The sequence below is a fragment of the Myxine glutinosa genome, chromosome 1 (assembly GCF_964187855.1).
Source record: "Myxine glutinosa chromosome 1, kmMyxGlut1.1, whole genome shotgun sequence".
Taxonomy (NCBI): Eukaryota; Metazoa; Chordata; class Myxini; order Myxiniformes; family Myxinidae; genus Myxine; species Myxine glutinosa.
In genome coordinates, this window is record NC_136261.1 from 334,399,784 (window position 1) to 334,427,658 (window position 27,875).

Consider the following 27,875-nt stretch of genomic DNA (forward strand, 5'->3'; position numbering starts at 1 on the left):
GTAAGTTTCCTGTTTGGAATGATTTTTCAGTCATCTCATCTCGATTCTCGAAGAGATGAACTCATAAAATGGGCTGTGATATCCGGATGTCCGTTAACTTTTTGCTATTTTTGCTACTCTTCCCTTATCACCTGACTGATTGTTCTGAAACCTGACACAAGAATACAAGACAGTAGCCCCCACAATCACTCGGGCCTCCATTTTTCGATTTCGGATCATGGGGGCTTCACCATTCAAAGTGCCACCTCACGTCTCAGTGACCCATCCAGCACAAACCTCCATTCCTCCACAGAGAAACCTTTACAAACATTTGATGCAGGATGTGTATTAACTTGCCTTTGTTACCCTTACCTGTAAGGTAGGGGATCACCTATTACTGCTCCTCTGTGCTATTACTGAAAGCATAAATATGTGGAACCCTGTTGTTGTGACAATGGTTAAATATCTCCATTTCAATTTTCCTAATTTTGAGGAATTATAAATGAGATTTCTTACATGTAATAAGTTATTTTCAATTGCAATAAATACTTAATACCCAGTATTGCTCAATCCAGCTTGAGGTAAATATCTCTAACCACCTGACCCCTGTGCATACAGACATGCACAGTTGTATACCTAAGATAGGTAGCAGACAGCAGGAAGAAAGAATAATAATAACAAGCGTTACGCCTAGGTCCCCCGTCGGTGAAGTGATATGAGTTGACAAAGTGGAAGACGCAAGGCGGCCATCTTGGATTTTGACGTGGCGACTCAATTTTCAATAGCGTTCTCCCTTATGCCTAGATACACCTACACACCACATTAGAAGTTAGTAGTTCGTTTATATTTCAAGATATTTCGCTCACAAGGTTCAGACATATATATGGTGGCAGCCATCTCGGATTTTGACGTGGCGACCCAATTTTCAATAGCGTTCTTCCTTATGCCTAGATACACCCACACACCAGATTAGAAGTTGGTACTTCGCTTATTTTTCAAGATATTCCGCTCACAAGGTTCAGACATACATGGCGGCGGCCATCTTGGATTTTGACGTGGCGACCAAATTTTCAATAGCGTTCTTCCTTATGCCTAGATACACCCACACACCAGATTAGAAGTTGGTACTTCGCTTATTTTTCAAGATATTCCGCTCACAAGGTTCAGACATACATGGCGGCGGCCATCTTGGATTTTGACGTGGCGACCCAATTTTCAATGGCGTTCTTCCTTGTGCCTAGATACACCCACACACCAGATTAGAAGTTAGTAGTTCGCTTATTTTTCAAGATATTCCACTCACAAGGTTCAGACATACATGGCGTCAGACATACATGGCGGCGGCCATCTTGGATTTTGACGTGGGTTGCACCCACACACCAAATTAGAATTCGGTCCTTCGCTTACGCATGCACGCACACACACACGGACGGATGCACACACGGACAGAGGGGAAAACCATTGTCCCCCTTTCGCTCCGCGGTGCGACGGGGACAGAAAGTCACCTCTTGAGGGAGTTCAAGACTTGCTCGGCCATCCTCCCCATCCAATTGCAGACCCATGAGATAAGGAACAGGTGCATCAAGGAAATGCAGGAGTGATGCTGGCAGGATAGGCACGTAGACATGTTGCCAGACAAATGGAAAGAGCAGTGCTGTGATACCTTCTGCAACTGTCATGAGCTGCTGATGGTCTGAAAAGAATTTGAAATAAAATTATAACATTTAGCATTCTTTTACAATATAGCAATATAAAAAAAAATCCCTATTGAAGAATAATGCTGAAAGCTTTCAGAATCATTGGAATCTCCCGCGATGAAGCTGATTCTGAGGGCCTTTCTCTCACTCACCACAGGCAGGTTGGTAGACTTTCTGTCTTCTACCGACTCCTCTCCGGCCTTGCTCCCCCAGCTCTCTCTGTGCTCTGTCCCCCAAATATCCCTTCAGGTCGCACAATATCTGCCAGCAACCCTCTTATGGTTAAACTGCCAAAATCAAGACTCTCTATTCACCGTTGCTCTTTCATTCCTCTTTTCTCCTGCCTCTGGAACAAACTCCCCCACTCCCTTCAATCCCACGCCTCCCTCCAGGTCTTAAAAACAGCTGTTCACCACAATCTCTTATCTTCCCTCATCCTAAACCTTGCTCTTTTCTACCCCCGTTAATACATCCCAAATCCACCTCCCGACTTCATTCCTGAAATTCCTAGTAGTGTTCACTGGTTTTATACTGTGTATTCTGTCATCTACCTCCTGCTGAGGTAGAAGTATTATACTTCTACCTCAGCGTACCCTCTCCCTTGTACCCCACTCCCCCCAAGCCCTCTCCCTCCCACAGATCTCCCGATGTCCCTGTTCTCTACTGTTGTACTTGTGTACTTCCCTCTCTCTCCCCATCTTGTCTCCCATTCCCTTTATTATATGTTTTTTGTGTTTAATGTTAGCTCTAACACGAGCCTCGATCTTGTATACAAAACAATCTATAAAAAAAAAAAAAGATCAGAACTTGTATAATCAGATAGCTGTAAAAGGAAATCGTTAAAAATTACATTCAATTCACCATTACAGCCACAATAGCAGATTGCTATGTCAGAGTAACCCCTTCATCAGGTGAAAACTTTCACGACCTGTAAGGATGATTGGAAAAACTAAAATTGAGACATAACAGTGGGGAGTGAAAAAACAGGAAAAATATTTTACGTGTGAAAACTTTAGTAATTTGGGATATGGATTTAAAAAAACTCTAAAAACTTTAAAAACCAGTGTTAACATTAAAAAAAAAATCTGTTAATGTGGACGTCTCAATGCACCCCAGTCTTGTATACTACATACATACATACATATATATATATATACATACTGTACATACATAAATACATACATACATACATACATACATGCATACATACACATATCCAACAGAATGTTGCTAAGGTACCTTGTACTTGGAATGATCACTTTGCCTTTGAGCTGTCTAGTCTGGGTTCTATTGGTGATCCGACTATAAACAACAAGAAAAAAATCTGGCAGAACACGGAAAAGGGCAGAGAGTGCAAAAGACCAGAAAACAGGTGATAGAAAACAGAGACCACAGCGCCACAACCGGAAATCAACAAAACTAGGTCTCAAAACAAGGAAACTTCTGAAAATTCACAAATTGTTATGGAAAGATCAATGCTTCCCAAGAATGTAGCTGCCGAGACAAGAAGAAGGTAGCGGCCTGATGGAACTCAAGCAAGTGGATGGAATGACAACAGTGGGATTGTCTGAGTACGTGAAAAGTTCCAACAAACTCCAGAATCCAATTTGTATGCAAAGATAGATAGCAAGCCAGAATAGGTATCCCTAACCCACATTGCAAACAAATTCCAAAAACAGGTGCAAAGCGAAGATGTCACACATGAAACCAAAAGAGCAATGAATGCAGCCCCAGCAAATGTAAAAATAGACAAAAGAAAAATATAAAGCAAAACCTCAGCAGTTATACACCGACAACTGGGAGAACGATAGGACAGCAGGAAGATACAAAAAAAGAATTGGACAGATTCTGTCTGTGACAATTCTGTCATGGACAAAAAAAGACTCATTGGCATGGCTAAGAAGAGGTCAGCTCAACTGGGATGGGGTTCAAATAATAATAAATGCCCAAGACCATGGACATTGTACCAATGGCTTTAAGAAAATTGTGGGACTGAGTAAATTGGACAAATGTAGGTTCTGCAAGGTAAAACAGAAAGCACGAGCCAACTCCTATTGGGATATTAAAAAAAACTCATGCCATAAAAGCTTTACACACAAAGGCACAACAAACAGCATCATTTCAGATCACCAATTTGGATTCAGACCAGGTCACTCTATCAGAATTGCTGCTTCTACTCACCCAAAATGGATGGAAACCCTCAATGTCAGACATGAGATCAGGGTCGTCTCTCTGGACATACCTCTCGCTTTTGATCCAGTCTGGCATCCTGCCTTGCTCTCCAAACTCTCTGCCTATGGCACCCAAGGCCAACTCTACACATGGCTTACTGACTTCCTCTACTCTCATTGTCAACATGTGGCACTCAATGGAATCCTTTCATCTCCTCTCCCTGTCAAGGCTAGGGTGTCCCAAGGTAGTGTTCTGGGCCCAGTCATATTCCTGACCTTCATAAATGATCTCACTGACTCTGGAAAATTCTCTTTATCTATTTGTTGATGAGTCTTACCCTCTGCTGTGACATCCCTTATCCTTCAGACAGGCTGGCTGCAGCCTTTTCCTTCTCTTCAGACCTTGACAAAATCAAAAGAATGTCAAACACTTGGAATATGTCTTTCAATCCTGTCAAATTTCATACTCTCACTCTCTCTCTCTGAAAGGACCATCTGGCACCATCCCCACCCCTATCTACTTTCTTTACAGTCCTCTTGAGGAAGTTCAGTCATTCAAACTCCTGGGTCTCACTATCAGCCATGATCTTTCTTGAGCAAACCACATTTCAAAGTTGGCCTCCAAAGCCAACCACCAAGTGGGCATCCTTCGTCATAAAAAGTCCTTCCTTGGCAGACCTGAACTCCTATCGACCTATAAGGCTTTCATCTGCAGCTTGATAGAGCACTGCTCTCTCCTCTGGGCTGACTCCTCGGCCTCACATCTTGTTCAGCTCGATGCCGTGGAAACCAAGGCCTTCAAAATTATTGGAATCTCCTGCGATGAAGCTGAGTCTATGGGCCTATCACTTTCCCATTGCAGACAGGTCGATGGTCTCTCTGTCTTCCATCACCCCCTTTCTCATCTTGCACCCTCTGCTCTTTCTGTGCTTTGCCCTCCACCTCCAGCCACCCTCCTCCCTCCCCAAAGGTTTCTCCAGGATGCATACGGTTCACCCTCAACCCCTTCTCGTGAAACTGCCTAAATCCAGGATCATTGCTCACCCTCCACTCATTGGTTTCTCTTTTTTCCACCTGAGAAACCAACTTCCACATTCTTTTCAATCTCATTCTTCCCTCCAGGACTTTTTCCGTCAGGTCTTCAAGTCAGCTGTTCACCATCATTTCAGATCATCCCCAAACCAGAACCATATTTGCCACCCTCATCAACCCTACACACCCCTTCCCTCCCCACTTCCAAATTTCCAGTTTCTCCCTCCTGGGAATATTTCTACAAACGAACTGCAATTGGAAGTTGTCTGGGGATCGGTGACGATCCTCAAAAGAGCCCTCGGAACAAAACTACGAGAACAAGAAAACTTCAGAAACTGGTCCATGAATCATGATTCTTTACTGAAACGGAGGTGGATACTTCGAGACCTGGGAGGACTCCGTTTCACCCTCTGAAACCCACATCCGGAGATAACAACCAACGACACAAACACCATGTACACCAAACGTACTTAAAATTTAATTGAGGAAAATAAATGTAAATCCGACTATTTGTAAAAGGTTTTGGGTTTGCAAGGCAAGGCATAATTTGCAGGTTTTATCTATTTTAGTTTCATATAATAATTGCTATATTATATTGCTTATATAAAGGGTCATTGGTAACGTTTAAAATGAAATGCATTTCATTTAAGATGTCCGTCCATTATCAGCACATTCACCTTGCGATATGAGAAGTATTTGGTGTTCAAGGAGCGTGCAGGTGAAGAGCTGCAGAACGTTCTCCACACCAAGCAACTCAAAGACTTCTCGTAAGGAGAAATCAAAGAGTGGCGTCTCGTTGGGACCTGGGCGCTGGCAAACAAGAGGTGGTGGGTACACCGCGGAGAAGCGTAAAGAGCGGCCTTGTGGAGGCAAGGGAACCTCATATAATAGGTTGTAGATGTAGCTTTCAAGAGGCAGCGGCGGAGGTTCTGGGCTTGTCACAGCCCGATGGATTTGGAACAACACCTTCTTGAAGGTCTGCAGCAATTACAAGGGAGAGATTTTGCATTATGGTGTTTAAAACAACAGTTTGTCAGTCATAAAAATAAAAAACAAGACATAAAGTAAAGTATCTGAAACAAACAGGTTCATAAAAGAGAATCCATAGAAAAACAAAATGCTACCAACATGAAAAAGTATAATCATGAAGCAACTTTTTGTACACGAATGAAAATGAAGGGGTTTTTTGAATTTTGCATGAAAAATCCTCCACTTCCTCCATGCAAAACGACACGTGATTCAGAATCAAGACAAGTTATGGTGTTTTCATAAGGCAACAAATATTTGACTACAAGCAGAGATGCTGCTCTCCACATAATGGGAATGTCCTTGATGAAGTCAAGTTGACTTGACTTGATGAAGTCAACTTTTTTGAAGGGTCGAAGGCTCGTAGTGGAACTGTCACACAAACATAGACATACAGACAAATACACAAGACAACACAGAAAAGTGACACATGAAAGCTCACAGAATCTCGTTTCTCACAGTCTGAGAGTCCTTTCGGTGCTTTTTTGCAAACTTCAAACGGGCTTTCATGTGTCTTTCACTGTGGAGAGGCTTCCGTCTGGCGACTCTGCCATAAAGCCCAGATCGGTGGAGTGTTGCAGTGATGGTTGTCCTTCTGGAAGTTTCTCCTATCTCCACACAGGATCTCTGGAGCTCAGCCAGAGTGACCATCGGGTTCTTGGTCACCTCTATTACCAAGGCACATCTCCCCCGATTGCTCAGTTGGGCCGGGCGGCCAGCTCTAGGAAGAGTCCTGGTTGTTCCAAACTCCTTCCATTTAAGAATTATGGAGGCCACTGTGCTCTTGGGAACCTTCAATGTAGCAGAATTTTTTTTGTAGGCTTCCCCAGATCTGTGCCTCGACACAATCCTGTCTCTGAGCTCTGCAGGCAGTTCCTTCGACCTCATGGCTTGGTTTTTGCTCTGATATGCATTGTCAGCTGTGAGACCTTATATAGACAGGTGTGTGCCTTTCCAAATCATGTCCAATCAATTGAATTTACCACAGGTGGACTCCAATCAAGCTGTAGAAACATCTCAAAGATGATCAAGAGAAATGGGAGGCACCTGAGCTAAATTTCAAGTGTCATAGCAAAGGGTATGAATACTTATGTCAATGTGATATTTCAGTTTTTTCTTTTTAATAAATTTGCAAAACTTTCTAAAATCCTGTTTTCTCTTTGTCATTATGGGGTATTGAGTGTAGATTGATGAGGGAAAAAATGAATTTAAACGATTTCAGCATAAGGCTGCAACATAACAAGATGTGAAAAAAACGTGAAGGGGTCTGAATACTTTCTGAATGCACTGTCGTATTGTCTCTACTGAAATTGGAGGAAGTTGATGTGAGAGCAATTGCAAAAAAAAAGACTTCTACTTTAAAACAAATCTCTCTCATGCCCATTCGTGCTTCAAGTCACAAGGGTGACCAAGAAGGCATTTTTGAGGAGGTTTTAAGAGTAATGTAGTTGAGCTGGAGAGAAAGCTGATAATTTACAGAGTTATCTATACGAATCAGAGGAACAAACAATGCCAATCCTCACCTGCACAAATGGCAGTGGTGCAATGAGACACAGGCACTTGGAAACATACAACGTGTCTCGACTGTGGTCAAATGAAAGACTTTGCTGCAGGGAGCACATATCAGCTTCAGCAGTGTCACTCCAGCAACTCTCAGCCATGGTCACAAGAGAGTCAGAACTACAACCAGGAGATGGGTCAGCATAAAGGGTGTCCGTGCCACCAACACAATCTACACGATGCATCGCATACAATGTATGCATGGCACTGCTGATCTGCTGGCTTGTGACCTCCTCAAAGAAAGTCAATGAAAATCCGAAGGTACGTGAGCCGTCTTCACGCGTGATGAGGAAGGAGTGGAACTCTGGTGCACGGTCATCTGCCTGTGTTCTGAATGATAGGCCTTTGGGCATGCAAAGCTGCAAAAACAAGGAAGTAGGGGAAAATGGTGGAAATGGGAAGTAGATTTACTCCTGCCGGAAGTAGAAGTAGAAGTAGATTAGAGGTAATAGTATAGAAATTAAGCAAAGCTTATTACAAACATGAAACAAAAACAGTTTTGCAAAGTCACAATTCCCTTTTGAAGAAGAATGACCGCACTGTGGTCACAACCAATGACAAAATCCGGCAATGGGCTGATTGGGAAACCCACATTTAAAGCACTCTGAAGAGATGAACAGCACGATTGGGAAACATGATTAAACGTTATTAAAACATTTCAAAAATGTTCATTAAAAAAAAGCCATTCAAAAACGTCATAACACTATTCTTAGTAATTTGCGTGATATAATGCAATGCTTGATTATGTAACATAACATAATGCTTCATTGCTGTACATTTTGACGGGCTTAATTATACCTTACTATTATTTGACATATGATAAGTTTTTCAGGGTCCCTAATCGTGAATAACACTCAACCCAAATAAATCCAATGGAAATCTAATGCAACAAACCCGGTGTTACGGATTCGTCACTTCCGTTGTGGTGGTTTTCATCCACTTGAAACATTTTTGGTTCCATGTACTATTATTGTTTTCAAAAGGTTTATTGTGTATGAACTGTTTTCAAAAGGTGAAAAAGTTAGTGTTAAAAGAAATCGGAAACCGGATCGGGAACCGGACGACGAAGAGGAAGAGGAAGAGGAAGAGGAGAAAAAGAAGGCGGAGCGAGTGAGTCGGACAAGAAGGAGCCGAGCTATTTGCAGTCTGGAGCGAACGTTGGGGAACAACAGTCACTAGCGAACTTTCGGGTTTCCCAGGAAAGGGATTCCTGCGACAGAGTGGTTATTGCTGTGACAGATTAACCTGCATGTCAGGTTTTGCGATCGATTTTTTTTTTTTTTTTTGTATACAAGATTGAGGCTCGTGAAAGAGCGAACATTAATCACACAGAAAGACAAACAGACACATAAAACAAATAACATCGGGAGCGGTAGACAAGATGGGGAGAGAGGGGGAAGGACACAAACACAACATTTGAGAGCAGGGACCGAGAGACATGGAGACATCGAGAGAACTGTGGGAGGGAGAGGGCTTTGGGGGGGAGGCATGGGAAGGGGGGGGGGGTGGGGTGGGAGAGGTATAAAACCTATGGACACTGCCAGGACTTCCAGGAAAGAAGTTGGAATTTCAAACAAGGTGGATCTGGGGTGAATTAGTGGGGGTAGAAAAGATCAAGGTTTTGGATGGGGGAAGATAAGAGATGGTGGTGAACAGCTGTTTTAAAGACCTGGAGGGAGGAGTGTGATTGAAGTGAGAGTGGGAGTTTGTTCCGGAGGCGGGAGAAAAGAGGAATGAAAGCGTGAAGGTCAGCAGAGAGCCGAGATTTCGGCAGTTTCACCATCAGAGGGTGGCTGGCAGATCTTGTGCGACCTGTAGGAATATTTGGGGGACAGCACAGAGAGAGCTGGGGGAGCAAGGCCGGAGAGGAGTCGGTAGAAGACAGAAAGACCACCTACCTGCCTGCGGTGAGTGAGTGAAAGGCCCTCAGAGATAGCTTCATCGCGGGAGATTCCAATGATTCTGAAAGCTTTGGAAATTCTGAAAGCTCACGGATTCAGGAGAGAATCATCGTCGTGCCGTTGCGCCACGAGACTGGGCCGTCGGCCATTTTGACTCGCGCAGGACTTGCGCTTCGCTCACGGTTTCGTCTCGTTTCGACCATTTTCACCGCATTCAGACGTCGATCTGGGGTGTGTGTGTGTGACATGGCTTTTGAGTGGAAAGTCTGCGTGTCGCCGACTGTGAGCTGGGGAACGTCCATACCCGAGGGTGTGATCTCTCAGTCGCCTGGAGGGCGCCTTTGGATTTCCCAGTCGCCTTGAGGGCGCCTTTGCCCCGCTTTGGCAGCGGGACTGTTCTTGCCATCCGAATGGGATTCTGGTCTCGATTGGACATCGTTCTGGCGATCGCTGGAGCTAATCAACTTTGGCTTGAAGCCAGGAATAAGAGACATTGGGGATGTTCTTGTTTCACTCACTTGGAGCACAGTGAGTTATATATTACAAAACTGATGGTACCATCATAGGACAAATTGATTGTACTTTTGATTACTATCATTGTTGTACTGTTATTCTTGTGTGATCTTCATACAATATTTGTTTGTGAGTAACAATTTGGGTGGCTTCTCCATTGATCTTTGACATACAGAATAACACATTTTTCTGCCGTGACTCCTCTCGGGGCTCGGAGGTACACCGTGACCAGGGGGTCGGGGAGGACCACGTAACACCCGGGCAGTGTATAACCAGCAGACGCCTACAGGCCTAATGTGTTAGGCCCACCAGAAAACCAAGATGGTGGCCATATCATTTCGTATCGGTTCTATGGGGGGTGGAGCCAAGCGACAGATGTGGCTCCAATCAAGTCAAGCGACAGTCAAGCGACAAGCGACAGATGTGATTGTGAGTAACAATTGGGGTGGCTTCTCCATTGATCTTTGACATACAGAATAACACATTTTTCTGCCGTGACTCCTATCGGGGCTCGGAGGTACACCGTGACCAGGGGGTCGGGGAGGACCACGTAACACCCGGGCAGTGTATAACCAGCAGACGCCTACAGGCCTAATGTGTTAGGCCCACCAGAAAACCAAGATGGTGGCCATATCATTTAGTATCGGTTCTATGGGGGGTGGAGCCAAGCGACAGAGGTGGCTCCAATCAAGTCAAGCGACAGTCAAGCGTCAAGCGACAGATGTGATGTTAAAGCGCGGCGTTACGCGCGCTGCTTGCGAGCAAGGAGGAAGCGGACAAGCGGTAACTTATAAGCGTCTTTATTTCAGGAGCTCACTGTAACACTAGCGCGCTCCGGGCTGCGCGCCCCGTGTATATCCTCAGGCCACGCCTACCCCTCGGGCGTGGCCACCGCCCACTTGGTGCGTGGAATGATGTCACCACGCCAGTGGGCTTTTGTGTCCGCCACACGCGCCCCCCCAGAATTCCCGCGCACCTGGAGGGCCAGTTTGCGGGGCGGACGGATGACCCGGCCGAAGCGCCCCATGGCGATCGGCGGCGTCCGGGGTGCAGGGATGCCAGGTGGGATGCCCCTGGCTGCCCCTGGGATGGGTGCAGGACCGGGGGGCGGCGTGGCGTCGGGGCTGGGCGGTGCCGGGGGTCCGCCCGCAGGGGGGCGGCCCCGACGCGGGGGTCGGGCCACTGGCGGTGGATGGTCCACGTCGAGGTGGGCCGGCTTGAGGCGGTCTACAGCAACGCGGTCAGGAGTACCGCCGATGTCCAGGGTGAAGTGCTTCGCCCCGGTCTCCAGCACGCGGAAAGGCCCGTCGTACGGGGGCCGCAGTGGTGTCCGGTGGGCATCATGGCGGACGAAGACGTAATCCGCCGTGCGAAGCTCCGGGGCGACGTGCGTCGGTGGGTGCCCGTGGCATGCCGTTGGCACTGGGGCGAACCTCTGGGCGGTCTCTTGCAGAGCGGAGCGCTGCTGTGCCGCGGACCATGGTGCCGTGGAGTCGGGGAGGAACTCGCCCAGCACCCGCAGCGGTTGCCCGAAGACCAACTCCGCCGCGGATGCGCGCAGGTCCTCCTTGGGCGCCGTCCGGAGGCCCAGCAGGACCCAGGGGAGCCTGTCGACCCAGCCGCCGTCGCGGAGGGTGGCCCGGAGCGCGGCCTTCAATGAGCGGTGAAATCGCTCACACAGGCCGTTAGCCTGGGGGTGGTAGGCCGTGGTACGGTGCAGCCGGACCCCGAGCCCCTGCGCGACCGCCCCCCAGAGCTCCGAGGTGAACTGGGGGCCGCGGTCGGACGAGATGTCTGAGGGGGCGCCGAACCGGGCGACACAGGTGGCGATGAAAGCCTGCGCGACGTCCGCCGCCAAGGGCACGGCCTCCGGCCACCGGGTGGTGCGGTCCACCATGGTGAGGACGTGGGTGAAACCCCGCGAGGGGGGCAGAGGTCCCACCAGGTCCACGTGGACGTGGTGAAACCGGCGTTCCGGCACCGTGAACGGGGCCAACGGGGCCTGGGTGTGCCGGTGCACCTTGGCGTGCTGGCACGCTAGGCACGTCCTGGCCCAGCCGCGGACGGCCTTCCGGAGGCCATGCCAGACGAACTTGTCGGCGATCAACCTTTGGGAGGCCCTCGCGCCCGGGTGGGACAGGCCGTGGATGGCGTCAAACACCTGGCGCTGCCAGCCCGTGGGCACGATGGGGCGAGGTCGCCCGAGCGAGACGTCGCACAAGAGGGCCGCGCCCGCGCCGTCGAACGGCACCTCGGTGACGCGGAGGCCTGTGACGGCGGTCCGCAAGGCCTGGACGTCGGGGTCAGCGGCCTGGTCCGCTGCCATCCGGGCATAGTCGATGCCGAGGCGGACTGCGTGGGCGACGGCCCGGGAAAGGCAATCCGCCACCGGGTTGTCCTTCCCCGCGACGTGCCGGATGTCCGTCGTGTACTCGGACACGGCCGAGAGGTGATGCTGCTGCCGGGCCGACCACGGCTCGGTGACCTTGCCCATCGCGAAGATCAGCGGCTTGTGGTCGACGAAGGCCGTGAACGCACGGCCCTCGAGCAGATGGCGGAAGTGCCTGACCGCCAAGTGAAGCCCGAGCAACTCGCGGTCGAAGGTACTGTAACGGCATTCGGGCGGGCGAAGCTGCCGGCTAAAGAACGCCAGCGGTTGCCAAGCTCCACGCACCCATTGCTCATGCACCGCGCCCACCGCGTAGTCCGAGGCGTCGGTGGTGAGGGCGATCGGTGCATCGGGCGCTGGGTGCGTGAGCATGGTGGCGTTAGCCAAGGCGAGCTTCGCGCCCGTGAACGCCATGTCCATCTGCTCGGTCCAGGTAACGTCGCCTTTGCCCGGCTTACCTCGGAGAGCTTCGTGCAGAGGGCGCAGGAGCTGGGCGATACGGGGCAGGAACCGATGGTAAAAGTTCACCATGCCCAGGAACTCCTGCAGCCCTCTGATCGTGCGGGGGCGCGGAAATCCCTTTACCGCCTCCACCTTGGCCGGCAGGGGGACGGCTCCGTGCCTGGTGACACGGTGCCCCAGAAAATCGATTACGGCGACGCCGAACCGGCACTTTGCGGGGTTCACAATCAGGCCATGCTGGCCCAGGCGTTCGAAGAGCGTGCGGAGGTGGCGTAGGTGCTCTTCGCGGGACGCGCTGGCGACGAGGATATCGTCCAGGTAGACGTAGACAAAATCCAAGTCACGCAGGACGCTGTCCATCAGTCGCTGGAACGCCTGAGCCGCATTCTTCAGACCGAAGGGCATCCGCAGGAACTCGAAGAGTCCGAATGGCGTGATGACCGCCGTCTTCGGGACGTCCTCCGGCCTGACGGGGACCTGATGGTAGCCGCGTATGAGGTACACCTTTGAGAAGAAGGACATGCCCGCCAAACGGGCGGAAAAGTCCTGAATGTGGGGGACCGGGTAGCGGTCGGGGGTGGTGGCGTCATTGAGACGGTGATAGTCCCCGCACGGTCGCCATCCGCCGCCGGGCTTCGGCACGATGTGTAGCGGCGACGCCCAAGCACTCTCCGAGCGCCGAACGATGCCGAGTCGCTCCAGGGTAGTGAACCCCGCTTTTGCCACCGCCAGCTTCGTCGGCTCGAGGCGGCGTGCCCGGGCGTAGACCGGTGGCCCGACGGTGGGGATGTGATGGGCCACCCCGTGCTTGACGCCCCCGCCGAGAAGGTGGGCCGCGTGAGGGCCGGGAAGCCGGCGAGGAGGCGGGTGAATGCGTCCGCTGCCGGAAGCGTACAGATCAACGTGGCCGGAACCGAACCGTTCGGCAAGCCGCTTGGCAAGCCGCTCAGCGAGCCGCTCGTTGAGCTGCTCGACGAGCTGGGCAGCGCACAAGCGAGCGAGCTGAACGTCTCGGCCTGGACAAGACGTCTGCGCTTTACGTCGACCAGAAGCCCATTAGCGCACAGGAAGTCCGCGCCAAGCAGTGCCATGGGCACGTCGGCGGTGACGAACGTCCATCGGAAAACCTGCCCTCCGAACCGCAGAGAGAGGCAGCGTTTTCCGTACGTACGGATGGGCGTCCCGTTCGCGGCAAGCAGCGCGGGGCCCCCGCCCGCGGCGTACTTGTCTGACGTACCGGCGGGAACAACACTCACCTGCGCTCCCGTGTCGCACAGGTAACGGCACCCGGATAAGGTGTCCGTTATGAACAGCAGGCTGCTCGAACGGCCGGCGCTCATCGCCACTATTGAGCGCCGGCCCGGGCGTTTCCCGACCTGCTGAAGGAGCATGGCGGATGACACTGCCGAGCCTTGTGGCCGAACTTGGTGTGGAACCAGCACCAGGTGGTGGAGCTGGTGGAGCGCGGCTGGCTCCGCCAGGCCGGTGGAGTTGGCGGTTTTCCCCGCGGTGGCGGTTTTCGCCGCGGCGGTGGGCGGGGCGTGGCGGCGGTCACGAGGTGCGTATCAGCATGCTGCGTATGCTGTGTAAGCTGATGCTGTGGATCAGCATCATCAGCAGCATCAGCCTCGAGGTCCGTGACGGCCGCAAAGTACCTGTCCGCCTCGGCTGCCAATGCTCGGGGTTCCGTTAGCACGGTCCCGGCCAACGCGAGGCGAACCTGCGCTGGAAGTTGGCGCCGGAAAAGCGCCCGGAATAGAGAACCGGGGGCTTCGTCGCCCAACAGTGACAGCATATGGTCCATTCGGACCGACGGGCGCGTGTCGCCGAGCTCGGGGAGATCCAGGAGGCGGTCGGCCCGTGCGTCGTCCGTGAGGCCGAACGTGGCTAGGAGTAGCCGCTTGAGTGCCTCGTACTTGTGGCCGTCCGGTGGGTGGCGAAGGACGGACACAACTCGAGCGGCCGTGCCGGGCCCGAGGGAGGTGACGACGTGGCATGGCAGTAGCGCGTGTCGTCGCCGGTGAGGCGCCGAAGCTGAAATTGGGCTTCGGCTTGGACGAACCAGACTTCGGCCTGGGCCTCCCAAAATTCGGGAAGTTTGATGAAGTTGGCCATGGCAATGGCGTCGTGTGTGGAAGGATCGCTCCGCAGATCCAACGTCGAGGTCACCAGTAAAGCGCGGCGTTACGTGCGCTGCTTGCGAGCAAGGAGGAAGCGGACAAGTGGTAACTTATAAGCGTCTTTATTTCAGGAGCTCACTGTAACACTAGCGCGCTCCGGGCTGCGCGCCCCGTGTATATCCTCAGGCCACGCCTACCCCTCGGGCGTGGCCACCGCCCACTTGGTGCGCGGAATGACATCACCATGCCAGTGGGCTTTTGTGTCCGCCACAATGTGACATATCTGTCAGCTGTCCAATCAATTAACCTGCGCTCGCGAATCGAAAATCAGGGTTAAGTGATCGGTTGCGTGCTTACGTGTCTTCATTTATAAAATTCATTTTCTCGGCAACCATTGGTCCGATTGACACGAAATTTTACTATACATAGGAGCACCTCCGTCTGTAGAATTTTTTATTGATAATTATGACGTCATAGGTCACGTAGTATGGGCGCCATCTTGGAAAAACCTAAAAACTTTGCACCGCCATATCTCCAAAATCGCTCAAAGGAAAAAATTGAAACAAGGCTCATTGTGAAGTACTCCCCACAGGGAATAAGATATGTTCATAATGATACCATCATTTCCTTCATTATGACATCATAATTTGACAAGTACAACGCTTCACCTGATCAGTATGAAAGTTTTAATTTTCTCTGCAACTGTAAGTCCGATGGACACAAACTTTTGACCATAGAGTGCCTTCTCCTGTTGAAATTTTGAATGATAATTATTACATCATATGTCACGTGGTACAGGCGCCATCTGGGAAAAATCGAAAAACGTTGCACCTCCATATCTCTGAAACCGCTCCATGGAAAAAATTGAAACATGGCTCATTGGCAAATACTCCCCATGGGGAATAAGATATGTTAATGATGATGTCATCGGTGCCTTCCTCATGACATCATAATTTGAGAAGTATAACGCTTCATCCGATCAGTATGAATTTTTTCTTTCTCTGCAACTGTTGGTCTGATGGACACGAAATTTTCACCATTGGAGTGCCTCCTCCTGTAGAATACTTTAATAATAAATATGATATCATAGGTCACGTGGTACAGGGGCCATCTTGGAAAAAACCGAAAAACGTTGCACCTCTAGCTCCAAAACCGCTCGATGGAAGAAATTGAAACGTGCCTCATTGTAAAGAACTCGGCATGGGGAATAAGTGCTGTTAACGATGACATCATTGGTGCCTTAATTATGACATCATAATTTGACAGAGACAACGCTTAATCTGATGAGCTTGAAATTTATTGAGCATGATCTACACAACAATTATATTCGAGAATGTAAACTTATGATGTCATCGCTCACGTAGTCTGGCAGCCATATTGGACCAAAAAAGAAAAAAAAAAACCTTAAAAATCAGCAGAGTTGCCTCGCACCAAGTTGACTGCGCAGGGTATGTATTCTATGAATACTTATTATGGCGATGACAATTGACATCATCAACAATACATATATATATATACACATATACAGATGAATATTGTTTTATAATAAATTGATGGGAATAAAAATGAATGATGTCAGGCAAAGCAAATTTACCATTCCCACTGCATCCTGGTCAAATGGATTCCATTCAACATTATTGGGATAATGTGCGAGGACTTTAGATTTGAAGGTTCTCCTTAGGGGGCTCACTTCAAAATCTTCACCTGATGAGAAAGAGAAGGGTAGGCAAGTTCAAGCTCTGAACAAATAACATCATTATCAAACACACATATAATTTATTACAGGTGAATCTCTTTAAAATAATGACTTTTGGTTTTGTGCTATAAGAAATGGCATGCAAAAGTGTTGTGTGGGTGTTTATCTTCCTTTGTGGATAAAAAGATTATGTAGATCCACTTCTTCTTCTTCTTGGGTATGCAGCACAAGGCTGTGGGTGGCATCATTGGCTGGGGGTGCGGCTATTCCACTGATGAAACACTCTACTGGTTAGGCCATTAATTTGGAAATTTGGCCATTTTGCCATCGAAAGCTTGCCTACTCTTCATGAAGGACACTGTGGGATCTTTAACGTCCACCATATTATGCTGGCAAATGGGACACCCAATTTAACGTCCATCCAAGGGGACGCCACCCATATTGATGAATCGCTCTACCTGTGAAATACTGGGATGACAGTTTGTAGCTGAGCCGAGATTCAAAACCAGGCTAGACGGCTCATAGACGAATATGCATACTTCTAGGGCCGAGGCCATCCTGCCAGCCTCACAGATATATTGAATAGTGAGACTATCAAAATGGCTGTCCCTTTCAATCGCTTGGTGGTTTTCATGTTACTGTAGACATAACATCCCCCCAGGATAAGGACCACCATGGGTTATGAAAAATAAAAACATGCAAGTATTTCATTATGATATTGTACAAAACAAACAATTCTGTCAGAAAGATGTGCCGTCAATCAGGCAAGCAGCGTCATTATTAAGCAATTCCCACATGTTAAGTGTTAGTATCAAGCGCAGACATGATAACAATGCAATATTAGACTTCTGCAGCACAGTTAACCCCCTGAGGTAAAAATAAAATAAATGAAAGATAAGAATAAAAGTTTTAAGTCAAGAGTTATCATAACCATTAGTATGAAGGTATAGGGAGCACTAAAGCAATGACAGCACTTTCAAGGCAAAAATATTTGTACGAATAAACTATAGGAGGAGCATACAGCTCGAGTGAAATCATTCAAAAGATCGATAAGTAAGACAGGAACCGAAAGCTGCACAGGCTGAGCCCAGTACCAAAGGCCCATGGAAGAGGAAACTTTCCCGAAACCAGCCACCAAAGGAAGCAAGAAAGAGAAAGGCTGGAAGAAGTTGAGAAACAGATCTCGAAGGCTGAACCAATGCAACTGTTACCTTTCACCCTGTTTACCCTGCTGCTGTTACTTCGAGACGTGCCAGGTGCATCTGTCCTCATAGACTGCAAAAAAGCTGCCCACACATGAAAACATCACTCCCCTGTTTGTCCTGCTCCCAAAGCATCCACAGTTTCAAAAAGACTTGTATAGAACGTGAGTAATACTGCACACAAAGCATCACAAAATATATTGGGTGAATGATTGAATAAATAAATGGAATTAATGAATAAATAAATGGAATGAATGAAAAAATAAATTGAATGAATGAATAAATTAACCAGAGGGAGAATTGCTTTGCAATACATGTCCCCAACTGGTCCCAATGAATGTTCTTGTTCCGAACACTCAGCAATTGTGAGCCATATACAGTAGGACAAATTGTTTTAGGTATGCAAAGCTACAGAATATAAGTAGCAGTTTCTGTAATTTATCATAATAAAGCCATGTACGAAGTTTCAGTTCAATGTGTCAAAGGGAAAGGGGAAAAAGTCTGGAAAATTGACCCATGTATAATATGTGATATTTTCTTCGTCCAAAAAGGGCATAACTCCTTGAAAAATTAGCGAAATGCCCCGAAACTCAAACATGTTCTGTAACTGTTCGGTAAATGTTCGGTAAATGTTCAAAATAAAGCCATGTGCCAAGTTTCAGTTGAATATGTTTAAGAGTATGGGAAAAAGTCTGGAAAACCAAAGGTGTGATGGACAGATGGACGGACAGACAGATGGAGAGCAAACCTATAGTCCTTCCAGTGAAACCAGTAGGGGACTAATAAATAAATAAATAAATAAACTAATAAATTACAAAGTAAATAGGTAAATAAATAAAATTAAATAAATAAAATTCATCAAACAAACAAATGCTTCCAATGCCCTCAACAATAACTTCCATAAATTTTACTAAAAACCCTTAATTTTAAAAACTACTACTACTGCTTCAGTAAAATAACTTTGGGTCATATTTGAATTTGAAGTCAGATGACTGAGTGAGCTTAATCTGTAAGAAGCAGTATAATACTTAGTGGATTCAACATGAAGAGGTGAGGCTTCATTCATCTGACTGTGATTTGATGCTCATGGCCCGAATCAGATCAAGTTGTCCTTGTGGAATTGCAATTCATATTGTAGTGACAGCAGCTGCAAATACATCTCCCCAAATGTATGAATCATCATTCTTTCAGGATCATGGAGCTGAAGTAAGCAATGAATGAGAAATCGATCTGTGAATACAATTCCACGAGCAGTTCATTCACATCACACTCTCTTAAAAGCATACAACACAAGGAACGAATACTGCTCGGGTCGCTGTCTCATTGGTCGTTGGATACCCAGTTGTTCGTTGTTGTGCTCATGTGGTATTTGTTCCATAGTTTCTGGACTTTGACACATCAGGGATCAAAACAAGGAGTTATTGATCTGGCTAGAGGACACTGTACTTCTTGCTGACGTCATTCAACACAATGAGTGAGACATCTTGGAAAACTGCCGTATTTATTTATCCGAACAATTCCTTCTGTGCAGAGCAGATTTTTGACAGTCTTCTCTAAATATTTGTTTGCGATGAATGACAGAGACTCCGGAAAACAATATAATTTTGTATTCCTATTATAAAACCAAAAAATAAGTGCATAGTTGATAAAAGTGTGCTATTAAAACTATTTTCAGAACTGAAGGCACCACCAACTGGTCTCGCTGCCACGCATGCGGCTATACCAGATGGTCTTTGACCACCAAGTGGTCTTCATCAGAGACTGTGCCGGTATCGTGCACCATGCGTTTGGTATACCAGGTGCTCCTGCAAGCATTAAGTATAAATGTAACCCGAATAGCAAACATGGTGTCATTGAATAAATCAAGATCATTTTTATTTTTTGGAAAATGTTTTCTTGGGGGATTAGGAAGAGGTCACCGTGGATTTAAAAAAACACTCAAAAGGTGTAATCATAACGAGCAAGAAAGGCATACACGAATCTGTCGACCTACGTATACTACGCAGTACTAAACCTTTGCTCTGACATTACATCATACTACAATAACTTGTACCATGCCATATATAGACTATTGCTGCCCTATAATTGTACTATGCTGCATCCAGTTTTATCAACCTACACTATCCTATACTGACCTATACCGACCTGCATTGACTTGCAATATATTAAACGTATATTATTGAGGCAGAGGTCGATGCCGCACAGCATTGTGTGGGTTGTCAAGACATGATACACAACAACATGCATTTTAAAGGCCATTTTCCCTGCTAGAGCGGGGGTTAGCCTTGCGGTCCCCATGACAATCTTCTCCATTTTGCCCTATTTTCTGCATCTCTCCTTGTTAACCCCTTTGCCCGCATTTCTTCTTCCACCATCTTTAGCCAAGTCTTTATCGGTCTTCCCCGTCTTCTACTTCCTTCTACATTCATTTCCATCACTCTTCTCAACCAGTCACTTTCATCCTTCCTCAACACATGACCAAACCATCTCAACCTGTTCCTCTTCACAGCATCAATCACAGGCTCTATTCCCATCATCTTTCGCAATTCATAATTTGTCTTCCTCTCTCTCAACGATACTCCGCACATCCGTCGAACCATTCGCATTTCCACCCTTTACAACCTTCGTTGCTGCTCTACGTTCATTACCCATGTCTCGCTCCCATAAATCATAACACTTCTCACACATGCAGCATACACCTTTCCCTTCAGCTTCAACGACACTCCCCTCATCATCAGCATGCCACTCAATTCCCGAAACTTCTTCCATATATATATCCAAGACATGATACAGCATAGTACAATAAAGGGCAGCATAGTCAATATGTAATGGAGGGAAGGTATGTTGTATGTATGTTGTATGTTTCATCTACTCCTCACAAAGGATTTGACCGAGGAGGCTGAAACTTTCAAGGATTAATGAGGACACCCTGAAGTTGTGCCTGTGCAAGATTCGTTTGATTCCATTAAGTAAAAAAAAATAAAAAAATTCGCCCATCTTTGCGTTTTCTTCCTTTGGGGGGAGGGTGGGTGCAATTGAAATTATCCGAGCTATCTATCCACAATGTATTACTGTGTGTGTGTGTGTGTGTGTGTGTGTGTGTGTGTGTGTGTGTGTGTGTGTGTGTATGTATATATATATATATATATATCCATGGAAAGGGCAGGGTCTTGTATCACCGTGACTGTCAAAGTTTCAGGACCAATATAGACAAATAATTGTTTATTGACTATATATATATATATATATATATATATATATATATATATATATATATATATATATATATATATATATATATATATATACATATACATATATATATATATATATATATATATATATGTACATATATATACATATATACAGTATATATATATATATATATATATATATATATATACATATATATATATATATATACATATATATATATATATGTACATATATATACATATATATATATATATATACATATATATATATATATATATATATATATATATATATATATATATATATATATATATATATACATATATATATATATATATATATATATATATATATATATATATATATATATATATATACATACATATATATATATATATATATATATATATATATATATATATATATATATATATATATATATATATATATATATATATATATATACATATATATATACATATATATATACATATATATATACATATATATATACATATATATATACATATATATATACATATATATATACATATATATATATATATATATATATATATATATATATATATATCTATATATATATATATATATATACAGTGGAACCTTGACTTACGAGTGCACCAACTTACGAGTTTTCCGAGATACGAGCCGTCGCTCGGGCGGTTTATTGCTTTGAGATGCGAGCCGAGATCTGAGTTACGAGCTTACGTCACCCGCCACCAGGTGGGTTCCGGTCACGTGGTTATCTTGCCGTGCAAGCAGCTCTGCCCTATATAGCTGCTGCTTTGTTTTCGCATTTTGGTTATTTTGGAGCTTACGTCACCCGCCACGAGGTGGGTTCCGGTCACGTGGTTATCTTGCCGTGCAAGCAGCTCTGCCGTATATAGCTGATGCTTTGTTTTCGCATTTTGGTTATTTTGGAGCTTACGTCACCCGCCACCAGGTGGGTTCCGTCACGTGGTTATCTTGCCGTGCAAGCAGCTCTGCCGTATATAGCTGCTGCTTTGTTTTCGCATTTTGGTTATTTTGGAAAATTTCTTAGTTTTAACCATGGGTTCTAAGAAATTGAGTGCCAAGGGCAGTACTGAGAAGAAGAAGAGGATGATGTGCTTGGATATAAAACACGCAATCGTCGAAAAACATGAGCGAGGTGTGCGTGTTGTCGACTTGGTGAGGCGGATGTGAAGGCAGCTGAAGATTTTATTATAACTTTTGCCGAACTGATAGAAGCCGAACGATACATCCCCCAGCAAATCTTCAACTGTGACGAGACAGGGCTCTTCTGGAAAAAGATGCCGAGGAGGACGTATATAACGGCAGAGGAGAAGAGCATGCCAGGCCACAACTTGTTCAGAGTGCCGGCGATAGCTCGCCTTCTCTTTGTGGAAAACACGGTGAGATCCTTAACATGCAACAACTAATGGGACGCAAACGGGGCGCCCAGTTTAGCGGTACACACATTGATGAATCACCCTGCCTGTGATTCACCCATGACAGGTTATAGCTGGGTTGGGATTCAAACCCAGGCTGGACAGTTTAGAGTCAAATGTGCGTACCTCCAGTCCAGGCCATCCTGCCAACTTGTATGCTGCATACAGGTGAAATATAAAGCGCGAGATATTTTTATATATACTGTATATTTAAAAAAAATTGGTGTGGTTTTTGGCGGCTGGAACGGATTAATAGCATTTCAATGCATTTTAATGGGGAAATTTAATTTGAGAAACGAGCAAATTGAGTTACGAGCTCGGTCACAGAACGAATTAAACTCGTAAGTCAAGGTTCCACTGTATATATATATATATATATATATATATATATATATATATATATATATATATATATATATATATATATATATATATATATATATATATATATATATATATATATATATCTATATATATATATATATATATATGTATATCTATATATATATATATATATATATATATATATATATATATATATATATATATATATATATATATATATATATTGTTACGGCCCGCGGATAAGGATGTTGGTTTGCCGAGCGGATGGCACCGCGGCCTAACAGTTACCCCGACTAACCCGATTCCCGAACGTTGGCCGGATCGCGCCACAGATATTCAATAGGGAAAAGACAAAAGCGACATGGATGTGAAGAAGAAGAAGAAGACGAAAAAAAGGTTGAAAATACTACTAAATTTATTCCTACTATATACAGGCTCAAAATAACCAAGGAAGAGGGAAAGATAATAAAATAATATACAGAAGAATTAGAGACACAGTGCAAATTCCTTATACAAACTTAATTAAATCCCCAGGGACAAAACAAACAGAACAAACTCACGTACACAAAAGGATGGAAGGACAGGAGGTGGATGGCTGGAGGGAGAGGAAGGTCCAAGGGGTCCTGCAGCACGATCGGTGCGTTTAGCAGCCGCCGTTCCTTCGCGGCCCTGCTCCAAACCGCCGTCCAGGCCCCAAGCGGCTGTTGTGTGCTGCTGTTGTCTGCTGCTGCTGCGGTGGACGTCGCGCGCTTTGCCAGGACTACAACAGGCTTCTTGCTGTTAACTACTGCTCAGTCCAACTTTGGCGAGCAAGGCGACGAATAGCAGGCTTTGTGCTTTCCGGGATGTCCTCTCTTTGGATGTTCTTTCTGGATCTCCTCTTTCTTGGTCCAACCACTCTTTCTCTCTCTTGGTCCAATCACTCCTCACCACCGACAACTCACTTGCTTCTTGCGCGCGCACCTTTATATCGCCTCCGGCGATTAAGCCGCCGGCATTTAGGACACGCCCATCGGTGTGCTCAGCTCGGCCCTGGTTGGTCGCGCGACCCTCTGGCTCCGCCCTTGATGACGACGGGCGGGCACGCCCGTCTTCCCCGACCCGAGCACATGTTCAATGGTGGTTTTGGAGGGGATGTAATTGGCAATCGAGGCTTGGAAATGATGAAAGGGGAAAGTGAAAGGAATCTACTCTATTTCACTTGGTGCAATGGAGTGTCATCTTAATGGAAGACAAGGCCTTACCCTAATACACATAATAAAGATATAACTATCAACCAGGGGGAAATCTATGATTGGCTGACGTGTATGCTTCATGGACTAATTATGGGACGCCCTTTGACCTTTATACATAACTGGAGTAAGGAGGGTCCAGACTTAAGCAATAATTCACAACAATTTACTACAATACAACACAATAAAAAAAACACAATCCTCATATCCGCAACAATATATATATATATATATATATATATATATATATATATATATATATATATATATATATATATATATATATATATATATATATATATATATATATATATATATATATATATATACTCGTATATATATATACAGACTTGGCATTTAATATGGAATTTTTTTTTTGTGGGGGTGAACTTACTTTTCAAGATGTCTTAGAACCAAAAGTTCATTGGAATTATGTTGAAATTATTCTAGATTTTGTTAATGTGACCTTTAAAAGAAACAAAAACCACATTTGACATTTCGAAACAAATAAATTGATCCTTGAAAGTGATGTAAACTGATATCGAACTAAATTCATGGACAGTACTGTGTTAAACTTCTGTACGTTTTCCAGAAGTATCTCTTTATTTTGCACATTAGCCAAAATTTTTTTTAACAAAAACAAAAGTTAAATTACGACTGGGATTACGGACAGTAAAATTACAGTTCAGTACTTCGTGTAACCCCCACGATCATTCAGGAGAGCACGTACACGTTGAGGCATGCTGTTCACGAGATTTGCCAAGGTTTGGACAGGAATCGCTTGCCATGCAGTGACAATAGCCTGCTGCAATTCACGCACAGAGGTCGGCTGCTGGTCCAAGTGGTCGATTTGACGCGTTAATTCTGCCCACAAGCTCTCTGTCGGATTCATATCCGGGGACATGGCAGGCCACTCCATATGTTCTACACCACGGTCAGCAAGAAAGTGTTGGATCATGCGAGCACGATGAGGCCGTGCATTGTCATCTTGGAAGACAAAGTTTCCTCGAAAGGCTGCACGAGCAAATGGAAGCAATGTTTCTTCCAGAATGGCCCTGTACTTGAACTGGTTCAGGTTTCCATTCAGAACAACCAGGTCAGTTTTGCCCCCTGCATGAAAAGCAGCCCAAACGGTCACCCACCACCTCCAGCTTGGACTCTTGGCACTATACAATCTTTGTTGTCGGCTGCATGCACTTGTCTGCGCACTCGGACGCAGCCATCTTGACGATAGACCAGAAATCTAGACTCGTCACTGAAGATCACGTGATTCCAGTGTCCTGGCTGCCATTGACAGTGCTCTCTGACCCACTGCAATCGGCGCTGGCGGTGTTGTCTGGTCAGGCGTGGCTTTCTCAGGGGACGCCTGGCACGATAGCCTGCTTGAACCAGTCGTTGGTTGACTAGCCTTCTGGATACAGGCACATTTGTCAGTTGCTGCCACTCAGCCCTAATCCGATTAGCTGACTTGGTACGGCCTCTGCGGACTAACCGGTGCAGCTGGCGATCATCCCTCCTTGTGGTTCTGCGGGGACGTCCTGGCCTCGGTATTGGAGTAGGGACACCCCTCTGAGCATTTCGTTTCAGGATCTTTGTCACCTGACCTTGAGTGATGCCATACTGCCGAGCAATAGCACGCTGTTTCATGCCGTAATTTCATAAAGCCACCATTCCATGACAAACAGCATTGTCGAGTTGACGGACCATCTCCAGAAGAAGCGGCAATAACTTTTGGAGACGTGCAGCAGTTGTTTTCCACTAATATAGAATGCAACAACCCTTGTATACCCGACTGTGAAGCCAATCGTCAAATGCACCTGTCCGTACATTTTGCCACACCACCTGTGATATAATCCTGTTGTTGACTTCTTGCTGCGACAGACAATCAGTGACATGGTTCTTTTAACAAGTAAATCACCAAAGTGTAAAAGAAACTCATCAGATTGATATACTGAGTTAAGAAAGTGAACCCAAGTCAAGAAAAAAAAAAAATTCCATATTAAATGCCAAGTCTGTATATTGTTGCGGATCTCTCGAAGCCCGTCGACGTACAGTGGAGGGGGGGTTAAACCCCTTTCCCCCCTCGGGTCTTCGTGTCCACGAGGCCGAGTCGCCACTCCCATAGTGAGCGTGGGAAAGGGTATCGGGTCGATTCCACACGTACCTTCGGTACCCACGCTGCCACGAAAACGGGGACTGGACCTCGCACCAGCCACGCTAATCGAATACGCCGAGCGGTTTGCATATCACGTGACTCGTGCCGTTACTTTTATTGAACCCGATTCGAGCGGTTTTATTCGTGCGATGCTAGGCCAATAAATGGAAAGGACGGGAATGGTCAGATAGAAGAAAGAACACAGGTTTATTGACAATGTACAATGATCCGGATAAAGGGAAGGGACACAGAGCAGATGCTTAACAGTCGTAACTTATCTCCCAGACATGGGCCCACTCACTCACGCAGGGAAAAGAAGGAAGGACAGTTCGCGCTCCAGACGCGCCCTGGCGCCGGCCGCTCCGGGACAGCTCGCCGGGCGTGGCCCTCAGATGTTCACGGCATGTATGCTGGGAGCGCAGGTAGGGAGATCGGGCGTCTGTGGCTCCGGAATTTGGATCGTCTCCACAAGCGTGATTAATACAGGCAGCAGCAGAGCGCAGGGCACAGGGAGAGTTTGTGTACAGCGACTATAACAAGCAAGGCACTTTACTCGTGCTGCGACAATGTCTCTTTCTCACTGCTCAATCACCATGAACCAACCACGAACCTTGGGTGACTGACTGACTCTCGCTCTCTCGCTCTCTGACTCGTTCGCTGGGGCACTCCCTCTCCGACTGGCTCTCTCGGGGGGCTCGGGGCAGGGTCTTATATATAGCCCCTCCCCGGTCCTACCCGAATGTTCCAAGCCCCTCCTCTCGCCGCCGTTGTGAGCCACTCCCCTCGAGCTCCGATTGGTGGCTCGCGGCATACCGGCCACTCCCCCTGCAGCTCCTCCCTTCGGCCTTGCCAGACTTGTTCCAGGCCGAGCACATGGCATTCTAGCCCAATCGAGGCCTACACTTACTGGCCTGCTCAACACAAAACTAACACAGGAAAGGAGAATACGCTTACATTTATTAAGAAATAACTGAACCAAAGCGAGGCTACATGTTGTGGTGTGACTACTATACCTACGAGGGGGGTTATCCTTTATTCACAAAACCACAACAACATATATATATATATATATATATATATATATATATATATATATATATATATATATTGTTACGGTTTTCCGCCGCCCTTCCTACCCTTACCAAGGGGAGATTAAGCCCCTTGTTCTTTCTGGGCCGGCGTAACCGAGAATTGAAACGCCCCTTCCGGGCAAACGCAAGGTAGGGTTTCGGGACCAAGTCTCGCACGTACCTAAATACCTGCGCTGCCACGGAAGCGGGGAAGCAAGCCTCGCACGAGCCACGTGTAATTTGAGTACACCGAGCGGATTGCGTACCACATGGTCCGTGCAGTTTTCTAGTATTGGAACCCGATTCGACCACTATTCGTACCACGCTTAGTCAATGATGGAAGGGACGAGATGGTCGAATAAAGGAATAACAGGATTTAATTACTATTATTTACACAATGTATAATTCGGTAGAAAGCAGACACAGAGCAGAACTTAGTCAGTCGTATATTAATCCCAGACACGGGCCCGGTCACACTCACAAAGGGGAATTGCAGGCAGGATGATGTTCACGTGCTGCCTTGGTCGTCCAGGATCGGCGGCCCGGCATGCTCTCCACGGTCCCAGCACGTCACGCGAAGATGGCAAGCAGGTGGTGAAAAGGATCCTCGTAGCGCGTCTCTCGAACAAAAGGGCAGATGATGAGGCAGGAAGGTGGG

At 46.4% G+C, this 27,875-nt stretch overlaps 2 protein-coding genes across 8 annotated transcripts in view; one reads left to right on the forward strand and one right to left on the reverse strand.

The window, feature by feature from the left end:
- The window catches only part of LOC137412267 (USP6 N-terminal-like protein), a 1,021,586-nt gene that overhangs the window by 261,239 nt on the left and 732,472 nt on the right, over positions 1 to 27,875 (forward strand). The window lies entirely within an intron of this gene.
- The window catches only part of LOC137412240 (DENN domain-containing protein 5B), a 135,437-nt gene that overhangs the window by 59,518 nt on the left and 48,044 nt on the right, over positions 1 to 27,875 (reverse strand). For 4 of the 6 annotated variants that reach the window (XM_068097493.2, XM_068097499.2, XM_078769784.1 and 1 more), the window contains exons 2-6: positions 17,758 to 17,832; positions 16,445 to 16,554; positions 7,429 to 7,824; positions 5,557 to 5,857; positions 1,485 to 1,672 (exon numbers count right to left, since the gene is read on the reverse strand). In XM_068097493.2, coding sequence (XP_067953594.2) covers positions 1,485 to 1,672; positions 5,557 to 5,857; positions 7,429 to 7,824; positions 16,445 to 16,554; positions 17,758 to 17,832 — 1,070 coding nt within the window. The remainder of the gene's footprint in view (positions 1 to 1,484; positions 1,673 to 5,556; positions 5,858 to 7,428; positions 7,825 to 16,444; positions 16,555 to 17,757; positions 17,833 to 27,875) is intronic. The other 2 variants (XM_078769783.1, XM_068097503.2) reach the window with 1 other exon arrangement.